Source organism: Sapajus apella, unplaced genomic scaffold, assembly GCF_009761245.1.
Source record: "Sapajus apella isolate SASKATOON/1434 unplaced genomic scaffold, GSC_monkey_1.0 scaffold6, whole genome shotgun sequence".
Classification (NCBI taxonomy): Eukaryota; Metazoa; Chordata; class Mammalia; order Primates; family Cebidae; genus Sapajus; species Sapajus apella.
This window is the reverse complement of record NW_022436946.1, coordinates 61,037,575-61,062,753: the sequence shown is the minus strand read 5'-3', so window position 1 is coordinate 61,062,753 and position 25,179 is coordinate 61,037,575. Positions and strand designations below refer to the sequence as shown.

Here is a 25,179-nt window from a genome sequence, read left to right as displayed (position 1 = left end):
AGCAAAACAGAGGCTCACCACACGGTTTATTCAGCCTGCCATTGTTTGTTGTTGTTTAACACTGATATGGGTATTACTTAGTTACACTGAACACGTTATTTTTTCGCTCTACCAGTGTTATGTCCTGTTCTTGAAGTGTTAATACTTAAGTGTAAGTAAGTGTAAGAAAATGGTTGCATATGAATTCAAGAGTCAGTAATGATGGGGGACCAAACAACTACAGTTGATTGTCCATCTAGTTGGTCGAGGTAGTGACACCTTTGCTTTCTGATGATTCAGTATGTCTTGTTTCATGCACAAAATTATTTAAAATATTGTGTGAAATTACTTTCAAGGTGTGTGTAGAAGGTGTATTTGAAACATAAATGAATTTTGTTTAGAATTGGGTCCCATTTTCAAGATAATCTCATTATGCATGTATAGCAAATAATCCAAAATCTGAAAAAATCCAAAATGCAGAATACTTCTGGTTCCAAGCATTTCAGATAAGGAATACTCAATCTGTATATGGAAGCCAACATGTTTAAATAACCATAGATCAGACGAGATCTAGCGCGTTCAGGGTGGTATGGCTGTAGACATCCCCTTAGCTCTAAGTCTTCTGCTTTGTTTTAGAAGAACATGGAAGAAAAGCTGACTGCTGCCCCCATTGCTCTTACCCCCACTGTAGTAGCCTTTGGCAGTGCCTCCTACCTTCCCCCAAGAACTGACTCTCCTGCGTGTTAGAGAGAAGGGGCCCTCCCAGCACAAAGTTGCATTCCTCCCCCCTAATTTATTCTCATTTATTAATTTAGCCCCCAACTTCTGAGCCTGCTGCCTTCTTGTACAGCCTGGGGACTGTGGAGTAGCTACCTCAGCCCCTCCCAGGCCTGGCCCCGCTTGGGGAGTAAGACAAGGCTTGGATGTGGCCCCGTTGGAGGTTGATCTTGCTATTTTTATTTCTTGCCTTTGTGTTTGTGTTCTGTGGTACTTGTTGAAAAAGAAAAGAGGCAAGGCACAGTGGCTTATACCTGTAATCCCAGCACTTTGGGAGGCCCAAGTGGGCAGATCACTTGAGCTCAGGATTTCGAGGCCAGCCTGGGTAACATGGTGAAACACCCTCTCTACCAAAAAAAAAAAAAAAAAAATTAGCCTGGCATGATGGCACCCATCTGTGGTCCCATCCTTGGAGGATGAGGTGGGAGGATCACTTGAGCCTGGGAGGCAGAGGGTACCCTGAGCCGAGATCGCACCACTTCATTCCAGCCTGGGTGACAGCAAGACTTCGTCTCAAATATATGCAAATAAAAGAAAGAGGAAAAAAAGAAATGTGAGCAAAGCAGAAGGAGGTGGATCCAAACTCCAATGTGTCACGCCTCATACCTTTTCTTTAGTGGTGGGAAACCCTTATCTTGTAACGGAAATGTGTCCCCTTCCTCAACCTCTAGTCTATTTTACAGAAAACAAAACCTCCCAATAAAACTGTTGAAACCTGGAAAATAAAACAAACAATATGTCATCTACTTGATGAAATATCTGGTGACCATTTAAAAAGTATTTACAGCAACTTTGTAATAATGTAGGATAATGTTTATGTCACATATTTATTAGTGGAAAAAGACCTATATCATTTTATATCACAGTTATTTTTTAAATGTATGCAACAGACATTGATGTGTTTCGGGAACATGCCAGTGTACATTTATAATGTATGCCATAATTTGACATGAGCGCAGTGGTTCTGCACGTGTTCTGCCTTTCATTGCTCAGTCAACTCTTGGAGTATGAAGACCACAGCCCTATGCTGTATGGGATATGTGTTGATTAATTTTTCACTCAAACCTGTGTTATTATATAAGTACTTATTTCCATTAAAAAGCCATTTGGGAACAGAAAGTAGTAACAAATGATGCTAGCCCAGCAGTGAACTAGGTGAATACAACTGTTTTTCCTTATCAGCTATGAAAAACCATAGGAGGAAAATTTTACCATTCTAGTAGAATTTCCAAACACCCCTCTAGAAATCAAATACTAGGCCAATAATTTTTCATATTTTTAAAATTCACAGAACCTTGCATCAATAAGATTTTAAGGGTTAATGTAAATAAGAGCTGGCCAGGTGTGGTGGCTTCCGCCTGTAATCCCAGCACTTTGGAAGGCAGAGTTTGAGACCAGCCTGGCCAACATGATGAAACCCCGTCTCTACTAAAAATATTAAAAAAAATTAGCCAGGTGTGGTGGAATTACAGTCTCCTGAGGCAGGAGAATTGCTTGAACCTAGGAGGTAGAGGTTGCAGTGAGCCAAGACCACACCACTGCACTCCAGCCTGGGCAACAGAGCAAGGCCGTGTCTCAAAAAAAAGAAAAAAATCAGAGCCTCAACTTAAAGGAACATGTTGGATCAGCTGGACCTGAAGAATACCACACTCTCATACCAGTAGCAGTGGAGTTTTGGATTGGGGATAATGAAAAGTGTGCCCCACTTCTTAAGGGAATTTATATCCCCTACCCCCATCAATTAAAAATTACTCATCTACAGTTATTCCATTTTCTTTCAAATAAAGAAACCAAGACCAGAAACACTGACTTTTCTATAGTTGACAGAGCTGAGACTCTTTCAACCCTATTCCAGTTATTTAGAGGTGGTAATAAAAGGAAATTTATGGTTTTGTGGCCAGTAGCCCATGTTCAGAATGTATCCAAAATTTAAAAATGAACCCGCAGAGCAAGCTCCAGTGGACTCAGATGGCTCCCTCCCCCATCCTGACACTAGTCATATTGGCACAGGACACAGACATAAATGAAAGGAGCCACGGTGTCTAGTCTGCTTATCCTAAGTGTAACCTTATGAGCTTGCTACAGAAACAGACTTACAAATGGAAAGTGATTGATAGCTGGAGGAATTTACCTAGGCTAAAGGAATTATTCTAATTTCTGAGTAAGGCTTTTGACTTAAACAGTAATATATTAGCAAGTCAGCTCAGCTTTCATTGAGTTAAAAAAAAAAAAAAGACCTGAATAATGATATTAACATTTGATCACTTCAGCTTAGTTCAAAGAGACTAGAAATTTGGATTCTAAATAATGCATTATTTTCTGACTTTACAGATCAACTTCAGGTGATATTTAAAGATGTACTTAGGAAAAATGACACAGCTCCTTAATCCATGATATGCTTTCTAATAATCTAACTTATGATGATGTAGATTTATCTATCCAAGAACTTTGTGAGACTTCATCATTAAAATATAATTTCTGGAACGGCATAGTGGCTCACTCCTATGAACTGCAGGACTTGGGAGGCCAAGGCAGGCAGATCACTTAAGCCCAGGAGTTAAAGACTGCTCTGGGCAACATGGAGAAACCCCATGTCTACAAAAAAAAAATACAAAATTTGTATGAGCATGGTGGTACATGCCTATAGTCTGAGCTATTTGGGAGGCTGAGGCAGGAGGATCACTTCAGCCCAGGAGGTTGAGGCTATAGTGAGCTGTGATCACACCACTACATTCCAGCCTGGGCAACAGAATGAGACCCTGTCTCAAAAAACAAAAAAAAAAAAAAAAAGGCCAGGCACAGTGGCTCACACCTATAATCCCAGCACTTTGGGAGGCTGAGGTGGGCAGATTACCTGAGGTGAGGAGTTCGAGACCAGCCTGTCCAACATGGTAAAACTCTATCTCTCCTAAAAATACAAAAATTAGCCAGGTGTGGTGACACATGCTTGTAATCCTGACTACTCACAGCCTGAAGCAGGAGAATCACTTAAACCCAGGAGGTGGAGGTTGCAGTAAGCCAAGATTGCGCCACTGCACTCTACCCTGGGCTACAGAGCAACACTCTATCTCAAAAAAAAAAAAAAAAAAAAAAAAATTACATCAATAGGCTAGCACAGTGGCTCATGTCTGTAATCCCAGCACTCTGGGAGGCCGAGGTGGGCGGATCACCTGAGGTCAGGAGTTCAAGACCAGCTTGGCTAACATGGGGAAACTGCATCTCTACTAAAAATACAAAAATTAGCATGGCATGGTGGCTCATGCCTATAATTCCAACTATTCAGGAGGCAAAGGTGGGAGGATTGCTTGAACCTGAGAGGTGGAGGTCGCAGTGAGCTGTTATTGCTCCACTGCACTCTAGGCTGGGTGACAAAGCAAGACTCTGTCCCCAAAAAAAAAAAAATTGCATCAATAATGTGTATATTTGAGCTTACTAAAGTTGCTTCTAACCATGGGGTGAATTAAATTTATTCTTTTTGATATATTTCACAGAAAAAACCTGTGGTCCCACAAAGGGCACCATGACCTTCAGGTGCTTCCCAAGATGAGCCGGTCTGAGAACTGTTCCCCTTAGAAAAAGTATTCTTCACTAAGGCACTAGGTTAGGAAATGAATTATCAATTATTACATGGTCATTGCCTTCCTCATTCATTCAAAAAAAAAATGAGTTTTTTAAATGCTTCATTTTTGAAACCACTGATCAGATGACAAAGATAACCCTGGTCCTTACCTATACAAAATTTTGGTCAAATGATTGAAGTGAACAGTAGAGAGCTACAATACAGTGAGAGTTGTGATGGGTCATGAGTAGGGTGCTGAGGAACCAATAGACTGGACAGTTAACCTCTATTTGTGGTGTTGGACAACTTCTCTAGAAGTGGCACCTAATATGAAATATCAAGGCTTTGGAGGAGATACACATACTTTTGGTTTCTGTTTCTTTGTTATGATCCTACATAATTGCTTTGTTGCGTTTAACTTCCAATCTTCGTTGATATATATACATTTGCAAGTTTGAGTTCTGAATATTTTTCAAAATTGCTTGGGAATGGTAATGTCTGTTTAGAACTTGAAAACTCATCCGTCAGAAGGTGTTTGCATTAGCCATGGATTGGCCAGTTTTTCCTTCCTGTTCTCATAATCAGACCTTTATATAATTAGTACTTAACCAGAAATTATTGGCTCTCTGCATGATGAAGCAGAACCCTCCATTGCCCTGCAGGATGGTTGCTTTTAATGATTGCTAAATGATTCTCTTTCTGTCTTAGTGAAGAAAACTTTTTAAAAAAATAACCTATAAAGTCTTTGTTGTTTTTCTCAACTCCTTTGACAGATTACCTATAAAGCTTTTAATACATTAAGTATCACAGGCATTTTTTTTTTTTTTTGGGGTGGGGGACGGAGTTTCGCTCTTGTTACCCAGGCTGGAGTGCAATGGCGCGATCTCGGCTCACCGCAACCTCCGCCTCCTGGGTTCAGGCAATTCTCCTGCCTCAGCCTCCTGAGTAGCTGGGATTACAGGCACACGCCACCATGCCCGGCTAATTTTTTGTATTTTTAGTAGAGACGAGGTTTCACGGTGTTGACCAGGATGGTCTCGATCTCTTGACCTCGTGATCCACCCACCTCGGCCTCCCAAAGTGCTGGGATTACAGGCTTGAGCCACCGCGCCCGGCCAATCACAGGCATTTTTGAACCATTTACCTGATAGTGAAATAATTATTTCTTAATCAAGTTGGATAAAGATAAGGTCTGTTTATTTCTCTTTAATCTTACATGGTGGCTTTCAGACTTTTCAGTTCTCCTATTTTCTTTACAATTTTATTCTCTTTCTTTTAAAACAAAATGTTAGTTGGAATGCACCAAAATTGGAAGGCATTCTTATTGTCACTAATTCTTCTCCTCCCATTCTCTCTTTAATTGATTACAATTAGGTTTGTGCTTTGATCAAAACTAGTTTGATCAAAGTCACCAGTGACCTCCATGTTCCTAAATCCAGCATTAACCTGTTATCAGCATTAACCTGTTATCAGCATTTGACAGCAGTTTATCACTCCTTTCTTATGGACTTCTAGGACTTTCTTAGTTTTCCTCCTACCTCAGTGCATGCTCCTTCACATTCTCCTTTAGTGCTTTCCCCTCTCTCTGACATCCTAACATTACAGTGCCCCAGGGCTTAGTCATAAGCCTATACCTCTCTCCTGAGTGCCAGGCTGTTATGTCCATCTATGTCCTATTTAATACCTCCACTTAGATATCCAATACATACATCAAAGTTAACATACCCAAAACTGAACTGCTTTTCCCCTGAAACCTATCATTTTCTGACTGTCTCTTTATCATTCTGATTGTTCAAACCAAAAGCCTGGGCTCTGCCTTCACAATTTGTGCAGAATCAGACCTCTTCTTGCCACCTTCCTTTGCTTGTACCACCATAGTCCAAGTCATCGTCATCTCTCAGCTGGATTATTGCAGTAGCCTCCTATCTGGTTTTTCTGTTCCCCTACAGGTTTTTCTCAAAATAGCAGTCAGTATAGTCCTTTTAAAATATTTCAGATAATGTCACTCGTTTGCTTGAAACCCTCCATTAACTCCCCATTTTACTCAGAGTAAAAGCCATAGTCTATACAGTGACACTACGTGACTCCTTCACCCCACACTCCACATGGCCTCTCTCTGATGTCTGCTCATTCTCTCTCTCCACTTCAGACATCTTGGCCTCCTTGTTTTCTTGAATAGGCCAGACATGCCCACCATGGAGCCTTTCTCATAACTCCATTTGGGCAATAGAAAGCCACAAATTTTAAATCTTAAATGTAATCAGGTATAAAATATCTTAGCTTATTTTTAGATAAAGATTTTACCTTAGATAATTATTGTAGAAAGAGGAAGATAAGTTTTATACTTTTTAAACAAACTCTGGGGAAATTTACCATTTGGTCTACCTCTAACAATTTCTATATTTAGTGGTTGTCTACTTTTGGTTGTCGTTGTTGGGGTTTAAATTTTTGTTCAAGCAATCAGTTCAATTTCTCAGTAATCATAGTCCATTTAGCTTTGTTTCTCTTTTTCCCAACTCAGCAATATTAGTATTCTTCCTCACCTTTTAATTTTGAAATATGTCAAACATAAGTTAATTAGTTGTGTTGCAAAATGCCCACATTCTGGATTTGTGTGTACTTCATTGTTAATATTAGAACTATTAATCATCATAGTTTTAATGACTTAGATGAATTTGCTGAGCATAATTTGGGTACTTATGTAATGCCACTGCTTAAAATTTGCTAATATTGATCTGATTTCTTTTGATACTATTACTGAGTATGATCTAGTGGAGAAACCTGTAAGCTCCAAGAACAAGATCCTAACTTTAGAGTATCTGTGTTCTCTCTCCATTTCTAACAAAGATTTTTTTCTATAGCTGTGAATGAGCTACTCAACTACTCTGCCTGTGCTATAAATAACAATTAGAATTGCCACCTCATTTAAAGTTCAGTGGCTTTACTGACTGATGTTTATAAAGCCCACAGGAGATGTAAAGCATGGTTTAAATGGTGATAATTAGAGAAATGAGCGTACTTACATTTTTGGTTCTTTCAAACAAGTTTACATTTAGCACATCATATCCTCTATAGATATTTCTTGTTTCACATATATGTTTAGATCAAAGGAAAGGAAAACTATCATGTACTGTGTGGTAAGCACTGTGCTAGATTCTTCCAATGCTTCTTCCATTTAATTTTTTTTTTTTTTTTTGAGACAGAGTCTCACTGTGTCACTAGGCTAGAGTGCAGTGGTGCGATTGTGGCTCACTGCAATCTCCTCCTCCTGGGTTCAAGAGATTCTTCTGCCTTAGCCTCCCAAGTAGCTGGGCCTATAGGCACACACCACCATGCCCAGCTAATTTTTGTATTTTTAGTAGAGATGGGGTTTTACCATGTTGGCCAGGCTAGTCTCAAACTCCTGACCTTGTGATCTGCCCTCCTCAGCCTCCCAAAGTGCTGGATTACAGGTGTGAGCCACCACGACTGGCCTTCTCATTTAATTTTTAAATCTCCATCTAACCTGTGAAATAAGCGAGTTATTATTTCCAATTTACAGACAACAAACCAAGGATCAGAGGTGTGTAATAATCTTATTGTATATTGCAAACATAGTGTTAGAGCCACACTGTGAATCCAGACCTTTGTAAATTTTCTAAGCTAAGTTTTATCATGAGGATCCTTCAAGAATTCTGAATGTCACATATGTGGAGGAAAATCTCTACAAAAAAAAAGTTGGTAACTACTAATGAAGAATTTCTTTTATCTTCTGATCAGAAACATTTAATATCTGTATTAAATATAATGCTTTTTAAGGGTGTTGATTTTCTAGTTACATTACATTTCCTGTCACTGACTCTGTTCTAGGATGTTGGCAAAGGATGAATTGATGATCATACTTGAGAAATGTTTCAAGGTTTTTAAGTCTTGTGAAAAGCACCTTGGCAGCACAGCTAAGAGAATAGAGGAGTTCCTGGCCCAGTTTCAGAACCTTGATGGTAAGAGAATAATATTCTCCCAATCTATTGGCCATGACAGTCATTTAACTAAAATGGTTGGAAAACCCCACCTTCTGATGTGCTTATAGATGAAGAGATAAAGTAGTTCATGATGAGTAAGTATACCAAGCCTCATGGTATCCCATTTTAACAATCACAAATAGGCCAAATGCTTCTCTTCTAGATTTGGTTTAAACAATGAAGAACAAATGGGCAGAAAAAGAAATTATTTCTCCAGATCAACAGTTTGGAGAATTTGTCTTTAAAAAGTCAACAAAAAGAAAGCAAAAAGTAGCAGGGTATCATAACTAAGAACTCCTTTTAGAGGTTTTTTTTCTTAAGCATTTCATCAAGTTCTTTGTAGATTTCAAAAGCAGTGCATAAATCATTTGTAAGCTTGAAAAATTAATAGCTATGAACTGCTTTCACAGCAATGAAGCTCATTGGTATGTTGATTACCAAAATCTGCATGAGGCTTACTTTAATCGAATTTTCAAAAGCTGGAATCTTTCAGTCCTAAATTAACTGAGGCAGCCTGGCACTCTTCACTGTTGGAGGGTTACAGTTTCTCTCCTTCCTGTGACCTCCACATGATCATTTACATATCCTGAATGCTTAGGGTTTCTGACTGTATATAGGTAGCCACATTCTGTTCCCTAAATGCACTAGGAATTCTTTGTTCTGATGAAGCCCCTCAGGTTGATATTATTAGCTTTTCAGGGCTCTTCTCTTGCTCTGTTTCTAGCAATAAAATATGGTATTCTCTTAGTAGAACAACAACAAAAAAAAATATTGATGTGTACCTTTTACTTTTCCCAAATTTAAGGATTTTTTTTAAAAATGGAGTTTTGGGGGAAGAGGCAGTTTTTTCATATATAATCACATAAAATTGGACATGACATGTTGAAAATATCTTAGTTAAAATGTCTATTTTAATCTTTTCTATGTTTGGCAAGGGTTCCTTTGTCTTAAAAATCTTTTGGCTATTTAGGAAACTGCTTTTGCAAAAATTTTCCCATATCTCTCATAGCCGCAATGTGAGGCACCTGATGAGTGCTCAGTCATGGAAGATGAAAGAGAATATTGCCTGACTAGAGTGGCCTGAGCAGCCAGAGTGAGGAAGTCATCAACAAGCACTAAGGGGTTTTCTTCCAGGTTATGTGTGGGCATTGCTCTTGCCACTACAGGATGAGGTGAACTACTTTTCAGAACACAAAAGCTTTTAAGGGCTGGAAGTTGGTATCATTAAGATCATTGAGTCCAGCTATAACCAGAAACTAAAGTCTAGGAAAAGACAGTAACTTGTCTGAGATCACACAGCTAGCTAGTAGTACCACTCAGACGAGAGCCCATCTCTTTTAACCACTAGTTCATTGTTTTTCTATCGCTGATTCACAGTTTAAATACACCCTAGTAGTAACCACTGAATCAGCAAGAGGCCACCCTTAAGTAACATAAGTAGGATAAAAAGCTTAGAAGAATATAAGGTAAATAAGGCAAATTTCAATCTTTTACAAAATTGGACTTATGGGGATTTCTGTAAAAATAAACTGCACATATAATTTTTTTCTTTTTTTTTTTTCCGGACACCATTAATTAGAGGTAATCCAGATAAAATTTTAATTAGAATTCTGAGCTAGTAAACAAATTCTGTGATATGCTAGAACTGAATAAAGGAATGCAGCTTTTGAAATGGGAAGGTTGGAAATTAAGGTGATTAGTAGCCTAAAGAATAAAGAATTTGACAAATTAAAGCAAAACCACTGTCTTGAAGAATTGTCTGTTATTTCTTGATTTTCAAAAGTGACTCATTATTAACTGAAATTAAAACTTGCCACATTGGATGAGTAGAAATATTTGAATGCTATATGCGATCTCTATTCCTTAACATTTATTACATATGACAGTTTGGATTTAAAATTACTTAACAGGAGAGTTAAGTAGGACAGAGTGTCATATCAGAGTTTTCTTGAGACTGGATCTTGCTGTGTTGTCCTGGTTAAAGTGCAGTGGTCATAGCTCACAGTTACCTCAGAACTCCTGGGCTCAAGTAATCCTCCCACTCCGCCTCCTGAGTAGCTAGGACTACAGGAACCCACCACAAGGCCCAGCTGATTTATTTTTTTTTGGAGACAGAGTCTCCCTCTGTTGTCCAGGCTAGAGTGCAGTAGCATGATGGGCCCACTGCATCCTCTGTCTTCCTGGGCTCAATTGATCCTCCAATCTCAGCCTCCCAAGTAACTGGGACTACAGGCACATCCCACCATGCCTGGCTAATTTTTTTTGTATTTTTGTAGGGATAGGGTGTTGCCATGTTACTCAGGCTGGTCTTGAACTCCTGGGTTCAAGCAGTCTGCCTGCCTCTGCCTCCCAAAGTGTTGAGATTATAGGCATGAACCACCTCATCAGCCTGATTAATTTTTTTTTTTTTTAATAGAGACAGTGTCTCACTGTGTTGCCCAACCTGGTCTCAAGCTCCTTGCCTCAAGTGATCCTTCCACCGTGGCTTCCCAAAGTGCTGGGATTACGGGAAAGAGGCACTTCATCCAGCCCTTATTAGATTTATTTCAAAGGTATATTAGATTTATTAACATGTTGCAGACTACATGTTAATGAAATGGGACAAAGAATCTAGTAGATATTTTAACCTTTAGTTACATCTTTTTTGAACCAGAAATCATTTATAGCTAAAAAGCAGTTTATTCCTTAAGAGCCATGCATATTCTCCAGCTGCATCCCCGTCATAGTTTTAGGCCAAACAAAACATGTGTGTCTAGTTCATAAAATGCAACCTGCACTTGAAGAATATGAGAGCCTTATGCTCTCTAGAAGCAACACAGCTGTATAGTTAAGCAGTTATCGTTTTCTTTCCCTTTGCTAAAGAACCATGATGCACTTTATGATTTAGTGGATTATTTCAAAACTTCTACACACTACCTTCTTCATACTCAAATTGTGTTGTTTATAATCTTGGCATAATCAAAGGAAAACAGTTTTAAGTTTGTGATTTTTAAAAAAAAAAAATATGTATAACATCAAAAATATTTGAGTGGCCAGGCGCGGTGGCTCATGCCTGTAATCCCAGCACTTTGGGAGGCTGAGGCAGGTGGATCACCTGAAGTCAGGAGTTTCAGACCAGCCTGGCCAACATGGCAAAACCCCATCTCTACTAAAAATACAAAAATTAGCTGGGCATGGTGGTGTGCGCCTGTAATCCCAGCTACTTGGGAGGGTAAGGCAGGAGAATTGCTTGACTCTGGGAGGCGGAGGTTGCAGTGAGCTGAGATAATCACCACTGCATACCAGCCTAGGCAACAGAGCAAGACTCTGTCTCAAAAAATAAAAAAAAAATTTTGAGACTTTTTGCTGTTGGTTTGAGGGAGTTTTGTTTGGTTGTATTTTGTTTTGTTTTCATTGTGGTAACACTTTGAAAATTCAGCAGCTGGTTTTTTAAAGACCTCACTATAGCACAAGTTATGTAATATTTATTGGCCTTCAGCTTCTGCAGGAAATCATTTATTGGATGGAATCTTGATCCCTTGCCACATTTATATGTGTGTGTGTGTGTGTGTGTGTGTGTGTGTGTGTGTGTGTGTGTGTATATATATGTGTGTATATATATGTGTGCATATATATGTGTGTGTGTGTGTGTGTGTGTGTGTGTGTGTGTGTGTGAAACTTGCTTCCTTTGGATTAGTAGAAATGTTGGTTCTCTTGACTTGGATTTGCCCTCATTGATGTCTGTTGGTTTTGTATTAAAAGCAGAAACCAAAGAGGAGGAAGATGCTTCTGGGTCACAGCCAAAGGGGCTTCAGAAGACAGACCTCTATCATCTTCAGAAGGTCAGGTTACTTTCCTTCCTTCCAGCTGCATCCTGTGACACTCCCTTTTTGCAATTTGTGATCTAGATTAGCTCTGCCTGCACGTTTTTGTTTTCATTTTTTAAACCACAACCAGGGCCAGGCTCAGTGGCTCACTCCTGTAATACCAGTACTTTGAGAGGCTGAGGCAGGCAGATCACAAGGTCAGGAGTTCGAGACCAGCCTGGCCACCATGGTGAAACCCTGTCTCACTAAAAATACAAAAATGAGCATGGCATGGTGGTGTGCGCCTGTAGTCCCGGTTACTCTGGAGGCTGAGGCAGGCAAATCACTTGAACCTGCTGGGAGGCAGAGATTGCAGTGAGCCAAGATTGCTCCACTGCACTCTAGCCTGGTGACAGAGCAAGACTCTGTCTCAAAAAAAAAAAAAAAAAGAAAAAAAGAAAAAAGAACCAGGAACAAAGCAGACTTTTAGCTCACTTCTAAGTTGAATATCCTCTTCATCTCATTGTCACTCTACATATACACATTCTGGAATCTACTAGCTAACTTAGGTGGAAACTCTTCCTGCGGGCTTAGTGATAAAAAGAGAATTAGCTAGCAATAAGAGAAAATGGGAACATGTTTACACAAAAGAAATCCGATTAGTTATCTGATGTATTTTTTGATTTGATCAAACTGAGAGATTTAAAAGAGCCTAAATCATTAGATTTAGTTACTTTTCTTGATTTTTAAAAAATGTATATTCACAATATAGAGCAGAAATTGAGCCACAGTATGTCCCTCTGAGGAGCTGTCTCAGAAACACCAGAAAATGTATGTTCTTTTATTCATAGTCCTTACTGGAAATGAAGGAGTTAAGAAGAAGTAAGAAGCCAACCAAATTTGAAGTACTCAGAGAAAATGTTGTGGACTTCATTGACTGTCTAGTGAGGTGAGTCTAAATTTAGCTCTTAAGAGCTAAAAATCATGCTGTTTTTCCAAATAACACTGTGTCATAGCTGTCTATAGTCAATCCAGAACATTTTTCTCCTAGGTTAGGCTTTATGCTTTTCAGGTCTCTCCATCCAGCTTAGAATTGTAATTTTTATTCCTTTTCCATCATCATCAAGATGTCTAACCAAATGACTTAGTTCATTTGTTTACCCTCAGTTCAAGAACATAGGTTTAAATTTGATCTACTTCATTAGGCCGGGTGGGGAGAGATGAGATAGAAAGTGAGTGTTTCTTCCCTTTGTAATAACAAAGTATTTGTGTTACAATTTATCTTTGCCAGGAATACATGCTGGATCTGAACCAAGACCAGAAAACAGAGCAGACTAGCCATGCTGCTCTATTTTATTCTGAAGAAAGAACATTTAATTCTAATCAATGCCAGTGCACCTCATTATCAGCACTAAATTTATGTTGAGACATGTGCTTAGTAAATTTAGAAGTCTTCCAGTCCAGCCTGTATTTTAAGATGATTCCTTTTTGGGAAACCCAGATCATTTTAATTCATGGATTTCCCAAAAAGTCAGCTTTATGTATGTAGCTTTGTAAAATCTCCCACCTAAGTTTGGTGGAAGTTGGGCATGCTACAGAAAAAAATGAGAAGTGTGCAAAAGAAAATGATTTAATACTTAAAAAGTTGAGGAGGGGTGGGGGGACCTGTTATCATTGTTTATTATAATTTTATTGGCAGTTTAAACCCAACAGCAGGCTAGGCACTGAACAGAATAAAGTACCGAGAAAATAGCAGCAGTTATTAAAGAGAAAGAGTGCCTTTTTGACCAATTACATGCATTTTCTGAAAGTGAAAAGTTTCGTTTTCCAGAATAATGTGGGGACAGAGTCATTGTTCCTAGTTATTGGGGAGAAAGTGCTAATACCACAAAAAACGTCCAAAACAATCAACAAAGGCCAGGAGCAGTGGCTCACACCTGTAATCCCAGCACTTTGGAAGGCCAAGGCGGGTAGATCACCTGAGGTCAGGAGTTCGACACCAGCCTAGCCAACTGTGAAACCCAGACTCTACTAAAAATACAAAAAATAGCTGTCCATGGTGGTGCACACCTGTAATCCCAGCTACTCGGGAGGCTGAGGCAGGAGAATGGCTTCAACCCAGGAGGCAGAGGTTGCAGTGAGCCAAGATCACGCCATTGCACCATTGCACTCTGAGCCTGAGCGACAGAGCGACACTGTCTCAAAAACCAAACAAAATAAAATGATCACCTGAATGTGACAAAAAGTAGATCAAAGAGAAAGAAACATATTATAACAAAGTGATGGCTGGGCATGGTGGCTCATGCCTGTAATCCCAGCACTTTGGGAGACAAGTGGGCAGATCACCTGAGACTAGGAATTTGAGACCAGCCTGACCAATATGGTGAAAACCCATCTCTGCTAAAAAAAAAAAAAAAAAAAAAAATATAGTCAGCTGGGTGTGGTGGCACATGCCTGTAATCCCAACTACTTGGGAGATTGGGGCAGGAGAATTGCTTGAACCCAGGAGGCAGAGGTTGCAGTGAGCAGAGATCATGCCATAGCACTCCAGCCTGGGTGATAGAGCAAGACTCTGTCTCAAGAAGAAAAAAAAAAAAGGGATGAACTGCACTATTGGCCAAATACTGGTCAAAAATTACATTTTAGAACTCATTAGAGTGAACCTCGCCCTACTGGGCTTTCCTGTTCTTGTAGAGTCTAGCCCCAAGCTCTTGACTTCCCTTTTACCAAGTAGTGAACATTGTCACTAAAAATAATTTTGCAATGTGATTTGCCAATTTTAGGCCAAATGTCAGGTTCCAGAGTTCCTACAGATTCCAAATCGTAGGCTCTGAAACTACATCAGCCATTCCCCTTTCATGATCCTTCACCTAATATGTCTGACTTTTTACCTTTCTGAGCAGCTGTTGAAATAATGCTCAGTGTGATTAAAATGTGTTTTGTTGTAAAATCACAAAATCTCCTCTAGTAGGATTTACTGTCTTTTCCAAGATTGTCCCAGGAGGGAAGAGATTAGAATTGTAGCATGCTAGAACAAAAAGAGACCCAAGCATCAGTCATGTGGCAACTGAAGCCCAGAGAGGGGCCATGACTCATGTAAGTCCACAGTCTCAGTCTCCTGACACCTGCCAAAAGGCCATCTCCATTTCTCTACACTGCCCTCAATGGCCACATCACAGATGGTTGAGCAGAGCTTGGAGTTATGGAGAAAGGACGCCCTTTAAAGACAAATATAAACAGGAGACTTCAGAAGGGAGAGTTCACAGTATACCATGAGCAACTCTTGGCAAAAATACTGACAGGCAAGAATAAGTTGCCAGATCTTGAGGGCAGAGAATATATTGCCACTTTCTAAGTTACTGTTTTTGCCAATAGCATGCTTCAACTTTGTAGCCCTTGTTGATACTAATTCCACCAGTTCCTTCAGAACCACCTCTTTCAGAGAAGGCTTATCATTTGTTTAAATCTGGTCTGAATCCAAAATGAGCATAATGCAGTGCTCTAGTGCCAGACTTGTGCTTATTTCTTCTCACAGTAAATAAGTTGCAGAAATATGTTTCTATGCCAATCTCCAAGTCTACAGTCAGATAAAACTTCTAATGTATAATGTATTTGTCACTGTTGTTGTTCAACTAATACAGCCAGTGGAAACAAAATTAAGGCAGATATTTTATTTTTGCTCCGATGGTTCTTTGAGAATATCTAGAGAGGACTTTTGTCTTGGGAAATGCCTGAATTTCTATATATCAAATGTTAAAATATGAGGCAATGGTTTGAGTTTCTGAGGTTGACTCTATCTGGCTGCCTTGTTAGATATTCAGTCCTTACTACATAGCAGGGACTGCAACAAGATCTTTTAATGACAGCCATGTATAATGATTGGGAAATAACTACATGAGGTATTGGTAGCCAGTCATTACAGAAACTATTTCCTGAAGCTACAGCTAAGTTAACTCAACCTTGAGTAATTAAGATGCTAGCAGTATCTGAGTTATAGAATATTGTACCTTAGTAAGGGTCAAGTCAAAATCATACACTCTTTGCAAGTAAGTTTTGTTCCAGTCGCCACTGGAGAAAAAGCAGCACCTAGAATTAGAATGAGCAAGGGCTCATTAGCTCTTGAGATGGGGGAAGAGGTAGGGGATGGTGAAGAGTGATATCCATGTTGAATACACTTTTCACTTCCTCTCTTCTTCAAAGCTCCTGGCCACACTGGGACAAAGCAAGTGTAGGGGATTTCTAGGGAGTGGTATCCTCTCCAGAAGAATCGAAAAGATACTTGGAAGAAGGGGAATAATGTCCCCAGTGACTGGACTGAGGTAGCTGCTTTGCTTTGCTTGCACTGGTGGGAAAAGGAGCTGATACAAGCTGTCATGTGGCCAGAATACTTTAGGCTCAGGACTGGACTAAGCCTCAGAAATCTTCTTTATGAAGTCATGTGAGTTAACTATATACTTTAATTCAGCTAGTGACATTACTCTGTCTTTGGGTTATATGTGCCAAAGCTTCTCCCCTCCAATTTGCTACCCTCCAGGCCATCCAGTGTGATATCACTGTCATGGCGCAGACTACCTGATGAGCTAATTATACATTCAAAGTGAATTTTTAATGCCTTATTTTTTAGTTCAGAATTCATTAAAATTGTTTTATCATCTAGCTCGTAGGTAAAAAAGATCCCGAATAATGGCAGATTTTTTAATAACTGAAATTTTATTGATGATTTTTTTTCAATACTCTGAAACTAAGAATTAGCCTTTTCTGCCTTCTAAAGGAAAAAGTAATTCCAATATATAAAAAACTTTTGGGTGGGCTTAGTGGCTCACACCTGTAATCCCAACACTTTGGGAGGCTGAGGCAGGTAGATCACCTGAGGTCAATAGTTTGAGACCAGCCTGGCCAACATGGTGAAACCTCATCTCTCTTAAAAAATACAAAAATTAGCTGGGTGTGGTGGTGGATGCCTGTAATCCCAACTACTCAGGAGGCTGAGGCAGGAGAATCGCTTGAACATGGGAGGCAGAGGTTACAGTGAGCCAAGATTGCGCCATTGCACTCCAGCCTGGGTGACAAAAGCAAAACTCTGTCTCAAAAAAAAAAAAAAAAATCTCAAAAAAAAAAAAAAAAACTTTTGAGGTGTCATTTCTGTAAAAAATATCAACTAATTCTGTGATCACACCGGGTGCGGTGGCTCACGCCTGTAATCCCAGCACTTTGGGAGGCTGAGGCAGGCAGACCACTTGAGGTCAGGAGTTCAAGACCAGGTTGGCCAACATAGTGAAACCCTGTCTCTACTAAAAATACAAAAATTAGCTGAGCATGGTGGCACACACCTGTAATCCCAGCTGCTCAGGAGGCTGAGGCAGGAGAATCGCTTGAACCTGGAAGACAGAGGTTGCAGTAAGCCAAGATTGTGCCACTGCACTCCAGCCTAGGCAACAGAGCAGGACTCTATCTCAAAAAAAAAAAAAAAAAAAAATTCTGTGATCCAAGAAGAATTTCCTGAACTCTTAATTCCGTGCCTCTATTTAATATTGCCGAAGGTTAAATGTTTTCTGTGCTAGAAAACATAGATATCTCAGTTTTCTCATTTACTTTAAGAAATTCTTTCTTAAAGATTTCTGAGCAGAAATATAGTGTATATACATTTGTTCCTAAAGATTTAACTCAGAACTGAAATATACAGCTTCTTATAAAGAGTCTACAGGTAGGTTTAAAAACTATTATATGGATGAGGTGCAGTTCTGAGTGAAACTGTACTAGATCTGATGTTTGGGTTTGTTTCATTTGTTGGTTTTTGGTGGTTGTTGATTTTGCTTTTAGTAACTGGTTCAATCCTCTACCAAGAGAGGATTGACAAAAATGTTATATTAAAAATTGAAGTCCAACAGAGCTTAAAGGAAAATATATATAAAGAAAATAAACCTGTGCTTATCTAAACATGGATACCTGACTGGCTGTTTCAGAGAATACCTTCTGCCTCCTGAGACACAGCCTCTCCATGAGGTGGTGTACTTCAGCGCTGCCCATGCCCTTCGTGAGCATTTAAATGCTGCTCCGCGAGTTGCCCTCCATACTGCACTCAACAATCCTTACTATTATCTAAAGGTAAGATGAACATTTAGTTCCCTGATAGTTTAGCTCAGGCTCTGGGCTTCACAAAAACATTCTAAATTTGCAGTTATGGTTTAATGAGCAGAGAGTTGGCAGCTCAGGGTTGCACCTCTCATATATTTTTAAAAATTCTTGAGACTGTAGAAAAAATTTCTAACCCTGTAAAGATACCAATCAGTAGTCAGCTGTTGCTGCCAGTTTTTGACCATGTGTAGTCTCTGCCCTTCACATGCTAAAGTCAGATCATAGGTACAGACTCCAGAGTATAATGTTACCACTCCTGTGAAAATAAAGGAAATGTTTCTTATAAACATAACAACAGATAGGGATTAAACAATATGGCCTAATAAATTACTTAAAGATCAAAATGGTTGTATCTAGTGGGAAAGAGAAATACTTTGGGACTTCATCTTGGATTTTAAACCAAAGAAAGATCTATTCTGAGAGCATCTGCAGAGCTGAGTGTGGAGGATAGCCAGCAGTTCACCACTAAAACTCCTGGAACAACACACTTCAGTAGTGCCCTTGCTAAAGCCCAGACACAGTTAGCAACTCCTAGAAGCTCTTTAAACAAAAGCTTAAGACAGCTCACAATTTTAGAATCTAGCTTTCTTATGACCAGGCAAAATGATCACTTTAAATATTCAGTAAGCTGTATATACATGAAAGAGTTGTAAGTTAAATACCCAGAAATCTTGCCACAATAAATACTTAAGCAACTCCATAAGACCTATGAAGAGCATTCCAGCGTATTGTTTTCTCATTGCAAAATGGCACACAAACATGCTCAGTATTACAAGAGTACTGAGTAGGATGATATAAATCAGTGGTTTTCAGTGATGGTGAAAAACATTGAATAATTTCATACTTAAGGAACAGCAACAAAAAAATCAGTTATTTTTAATATATAAGCCACAAATTAAAACTTTAAAAAAATCTATCTTCTTGGCTAGTGGGTCACAGAAGAGAACTGGTATGATTTCAGTTGTCTTTGGGTGGGATATAATATACCCCTGATATTACAATATCAGAGCAGGGTGTGTATGTAAGACATTGTGTTCCTCAATAAAAGCCATGGATTTCAAGTAGGTTGAAGAAACACTGATGGTTTCTCTAGGGCTTAAGATCTGCAATGTTGTCAACATAATCTTTTCTTTAAAAGTTAATTTATACCCCTGGTAAGTGGTATTAGTATTTACTAATACAGTATAGTAATTGTTAGACTTCAGCTAACAAGTGTTGGAAGTACCATTTTATTAAGTATTCCTAAAGATTTCCATAAACTTTTTATAGCAAGTGCATTCAGGTCTCAGAAATTGGTAATTTATGGATTGAGAAAAATGTGCTTGTCTTCTAATCTTGGGACTTGTTCTAGTGACTAAGAACTAGAGGGGTTGTGACCAAGACAGAACGTAAACAAGAACTAGCTAACTATTGAATAGACTCACTAAATAAAGGAAACCAAGATTCCATTTACTGATGTACTCAGTTTAGGTTGAGGGCTTTATTAATGTCTGATTTTGTTCCTAATTATTTCTAAAAGGTAGTGATCTTCGTTTACTGTTACTTTTTAGAATGAAGCACTGAAAAGTGAAGAAGGCTGCATTCCAAATATCGCCCCAGACATCTGCATAGCATATAAACTGCACCTAGAGTGTAGCAGGCTAATCAACCTTGTGGACTGGTCGGAGGTAGGTCGGGAAAAGAGGAAGCTGGGTATTTTTCTAAACATTCCTGATGCCTTTCTCAGAGTAGTTTTATACTTTTAGTGCTTTGGAATTCATATTGTGTTTAATGCCTTGTCTTTTATTTGGAAAGCATTAATCGCTTCAAACTTTAAAAGTTCCTTGGGAAGTGGTAGCTCAACAATCCCCACTCCCAATCCCCGGCTCTCTGATCCTGCATTCCTTAACCAAGCCAAGTCTGTGTTTTTATGCCAGGTCAAAATAAGTATGTGATCTAACAACCCAATAGTTAGCACTAAGCAGAAACCAAACAATTTAGGTCAGTTCTGTTATTTCACAAAATAAAGTATATTATTAACTAGCATTTCTCTTCTTGGATAAAAGAAAAAAATATTGAAATAACTACATAACAGATTTAGCAATCAGGAAGTACAAGGAATACTTGGAAAGGCAATAAACAACTGTCGTTTTCTTTAAAATAAACAACTATTATTTCTGTCTTCAAAATAATATTACAAAGATCTTAACTCTATTACAGGCCCTACAGATGTCTTATCACCATTAAAAATTATCCATAGTTGACTGCTTCCAAGAAAAATAGATATTTTGCTGGGGTAAGATTAGGAGTGGAGGAAACAGGCCTTTCTTTTTCTTTTGACTAGCTTTGTTTCTTGATTTTCTCTGAGTTCTCTAAAGCAAAATTATTCAGGAACCATTAATCTTTTAATATATATGTGGTTTAAAGTGATCATCATTGTAGTTTTGACAATCTTAAATTTGATACAATAAAAAATATGGGCCAGCTATCAACATCCATTAAAAAAAAAGTAGAGTAAAAGATGTTTGGCAACTGTAGACATTTTTATTTTCTTCTGTCTTGTCTGTTCAAAAGGCTTTTGCAACAGTCGTGACAGCTGCTGAAAAAATGGATGCAAATTCTGCAACCTCAGAAGAAATGAATGAAATTATCCAGTATCCTTTTAAAAACATGTCCAAATACACATAAAATATTTTTATAATTTCTCCAGATCTACACTAGTTATTTATGAAGGTATACTCCAAACAACCTTATTACTTGTTAATATTAATCATACTGTGCTATAATAACTGAAATTACTAAATCTTTATTTTGCATTTAATCCAAAATGAGACCAAACCTAAAACTTTTGGTATCAAATTTATATCAAGATTATGTTCCAAAATTTACCAAAAATGAAACTGCCATTATTGAATTCTTTTTTTTTTTTTTTTTGAGATAGAGTTTCACTTTTGTTGCCCAGGCTGGAGTGCAGTGGCACAATCTCGGCTCACTGTAACTTCCGCCTCCTGGGTTCAGGCAATTCATCTGCTCAGCCTCCCAAATAGCTGGAATTACAGGTGCCTGCCACCACACCCGGCTAATTTTTATATTTTTAGGAGAGATGGGATTTCACCATGTTGGCCAGGCTGGTCTCGAACTCCTGACCTCCCTCAGGTGATCCGCCCGCCTCGGCCTTACAAAGTGCTGGTATTACAGGCATGAGCCACTGCACTGGTCTGAATTCTCTATTTTTCTAATGTTATATTTAGAAGTGGGGGTGGGGAGCAACTGCCATACTATGTAAAACATTAGATTTAGGAAGCATTAAGTACTTTTCCATTTATGTTTTATTGACAGTGGATTCTAATTAATGTTTTCCAGTAAGAGTTATAGTTTAATTTAGGAGTTTATATTTGAACTATCTATTTCACTTTACCAACTAGTATTTTAACATTGAGATTTTAACTCCTTTTTGTCAAAAATACAGTATGGCCAGTTTCCTTAACTAAAGCCTCCAGTGCTCGGTTTATTAGAGCTGTTTCTGAGCTAGAACTTTTAGGATTTATAAAACCTACCAAACAGAAGACTGACCATGTGGCAAGGCTAACATGGGGAGGCTGCTAGAAAGCAAATGAGCAAAGCCAGAACTATCACATTTAGCTTAAGAGAAAAAGGTGAACTATCATATTTACATATACTAGAGGAGCCTGTTTTGGTGAGAAGATAAATGTCTAATCCTCATGTGATGTTTAACCAGAAAAGTACATTGCTAACCCCAAATGGGCATATATCAAAACACCTGTGGAGTACTTTAGAATCCAACAAACAATACATAACTAATACTGCTCACACATTTTACTGTACTTTCCACAAAGTCATTACTAAATTGTGAGTAAATCATTCTTGAACTTATAGTATATAAATGTAATAAATTCCTTTATCCAGGAGTATAATTTGCAGTTGGTTTAACAGACCTCATTCCTCCTCCCCCAATTTCTTGCATTGGCATTCCTCACTTTAGTGTAGTAGACAGTAGGTAAACATGAATATCCTCCAGGTTTGTTTCTGCTGGTAACTACATAGGTTCCAAAACTGTCTCTGCCTCCCCATTTCCTTTAGTCTTACAACTTAAAAAAAAAGGTCCAAACTGTTTGGCTTTATGCTTAAAGGCAGTAAATATTCTATTTCTGGATGACCCATCATGGAGCCAGTAAGGCCTTTAAAAATCACATCCCAAACAAATAAAAATCAGATGAAGAAAGTAAGGCCTAGATGAATGACATCTCAATCTCTTCCATAGCAGAAACTCAAGACATAATGAAATAAAGTTAGCTAAAGTTTCCTATTTAATGCTCTGTTCCTGAGAGAATTCTGGGACTTTAAGACTACTTACTAACATACAAAATTACCATGCATATATTTTGGTTTGCAAACCTTGGAACTATGTAATCGCAGGATTGTGTGTGTGCATGTGTGCTCACAGGCTTTGAAGAGTTTTATGAGTGTCCATTATCCAAAATGCTTGGGAACAGAAGTGTTTTTGGATTTTAGATTTTGGAATATTTGCATACCTACAAGTTCAGCATCCAAAACCCAAAAGGCTCCAGTGAGCATTTCCTTTGAGCATGTCAGTACTCAAAAAGTTTCAGATTTTGGAGCACCTCAGATCTGAGATTTGGGATATTCAAGCTGCATAATCAAACCTCCTTCATTCAAGGATGTAAAAGGAGGTATTAATACGAGCTTAGAATAAAGAACACCTTAGACCTCTGCCAACATGGTGGGCTGAGACAACATTAATGGGTCACCCTTCTCACCACACTCCCTGCTTCAAGCACATAAAAATGCTAGATGAAATGTATCTCAAAAAAATGTCTGGCTGGGCACGGTGGCTCACGCCTGTGGTCCCAGCAGTTTGGGAGGCCAAGGCGGGTGGATCACCTGAGGTCAGGAGTTCAAGATCAGCCTGACCAGCATGGAGAAACCCTGTCTCTACTAAAAAATACAAAATTAGCTGGCATGGTGGCACATGCCTGTCATCTCAGCTGCTTGGGAGGCTGAGGCAGGAGAATCGCTTGAACCAGGGAGGGGAGTTTGCTGTGACCCATAATTGTGCCACTGCATTCCAGTCGGCGCAAGAGCAAAGCTCTGTCTCAAAAAAAAAAAAAAAAAAAAAAAAAAAAAAACATCAAAATGTCGCCAAGACTAAAAAAGGGAAAATCCCAAGATACCATGAATAATCAACTGGAAGAACAGCAAAGGTGGCCAGTGTGGACAAGGCAGAGTGAGCAGTAAGAATTTAATAGGAATTGAATGAAACGGGGTGGAGGGCAGGTAATTTAGGGCTCCATAGACCATTGTAAGGTTTCTTTTACTTAGGAAGCCATCTAAGCAAGACTTTGACTTTTAAAGGATCAGTCTGGTTGCTATGAGAGAATAGGATGGGTGAGAGGAGACACAAATGAGGCAAAATAAGACCAGTTGGGAAACCACAGAAATAATCCAAGCAAGCTATGATAGTGTCTTGGATTAGGGTAATAGAAGTAGAGATGGTAAGATTTTAGGTGGAACTAAGCTTAAAGGATATAAGGAGTCCAAGACCATTTCTGCCTGAAAAACAGTCATTAAGGATGACCGAGAGGGAAAATTTCAGAGGCAAAAGTAAGTTTTAGACATAAATTTTAAGGTGTCTAGTAGACACTTAACTGAAGATGTCACACAGGTTAATATAATCTGGTGTCCTTATGAGATCACCAAGATGAGTACTAAGAGGAGGTAAGCAGCCCAAGGTGGAGCTCGGGGGCGGGGGGACACATCTATGTTTTATCAAAATTTAGGGAAATGAAGATTGGGCCAGCAGCAAAAGACAGACTGAGAAGGATCAGCCAGTAAAGGAGAAATATCAAGCAAGTGTAGTATTTTGCAAGACAACCGAAGAGTGCTTCAAAGGTAAAATGCTAGCTGCTGATGAGATTTAACAATGTGGAAATCTTTGATGAGTTTTACTAAGAGTAGTGGAGACGAACCCTAATCACCTATCAGATGACCCAACCAAGTGTCCAAACTTAGCAGCCTGGAAAAGCCATAACTGTGTGATGCAATATGGAAACAACAGCATCACCTTGCACTCTTGCACAAAAAGTTTAACCTGAAACTTACAAAGACTTTAGGCCTAACTTGCAGTTTACAGGAAGTTCAAAGGGATATTAGAAGTTAAATTAATGACACTACCAAAAAAACTCAACAAGACAGCAGGACTAGTATTTCCAGAAAGTGAAAATCTTAATTGAATCCTGTTTGGGGGATGAGGGTAGTTATTTAAAAAAGAGACACATGAAAAAATCTGAAGTGACTTGATGTTAAATTTTAGGTTAGACAATGGTATTATATAGAATCACATTCTTAGGAGATGCATGTTTAAGTATTGTCATGTCTACGACTTCCTTTGAAATAGTTTCATACAAAGCAAATATGGTAAAATATGAATAACTGTTCAATTTAAGTGGACCATTATACTATTCTTTCAACCTTTCTGTTGGAATATTTTTCCTAATAAAACAAGTTGTTGAAAAAAGGAGGGGGTAATAAACTGGAGGAAGTTTAGAAAATTCTTGACTTTTGCTTTTATAAAGGGGAGCAGTAAAATAATCACTAGCAAGGGATATAGGATCAAAAGATTTTTAGTAACTTAATGATGCTTTTGGAAGTGATTTAGTAGAGAAAATAGATGTATTAGAGAGAGGACTGCTGGAGCTGTATCCTTTGCCTGAGACATGGGTTTGCATCTAGTGCTCCTTACCTAGGGCAAATGCAGGAGCAGAGAATTGTGGGAGCCATATATCCATCAGTAGACAGAGTCAGACTATTAGGGTGCTTTTGTAGAATATTCACTTAACACCAATTACTAAACGATTTTGACGGGAGTAAAGAGAACCCAAACGGGGCAAAAACAAGTCATTCGCAACCGTAGCTGCTTGGATCA

The 25,179-nt window shown here is 38.7% G+C and overlaps 1 protein-coding gene across 4 annotated transcripts in view; it reads left to right on the top strand.

The window, feature by feature from the left end:
* Positions 1-22,336, top strand: part of ORC3 (origin recognition complex subunit 3) — a 63,503-nt gene extending 41,167 nt beyond the window's left edge. For 2 of the 4 annotated variants that reach the window (XM_032275288.1, XM_032275291.1), the window contains exons 14-20: positions 8,165-8,295; positions 12,058-12,137; positions 12,953-13,050; positions 18,065-18,206; positions 19,787-19,903; positions 20,790-20,869; positions 21,716-22,336. In XM_032275288.1, coding sequence (XP_032131179.1) covers positions 8,165-8,295; positions 12,058-12,137; positions 12,953-13,050; positions 18,065-18,206; positions 19,787-19,903; positions 20,790-20,869; positions 21,716-21,821 — 754 coding nt within the window. In that variant the 3' untranslated portion in view covers positions 21,822-22,336. Of the gene's footprint in view, positions 1-8,164; positions 8,296-12,057; positions 12,138-12,952; positions 13,051-18,064; positions 18,207-19,786; positions 19,904-20,789; positions 20,870-21,708 lie in introns of all 4 variants that reach the window. The other 2 variants (XM_032275289.1, XM_032275290.1) reach the window with 2 other exon arrangements.
* The last annotated feature ends 2,843 nt before the right edge of the window (positions 22,337-25,179 follow it).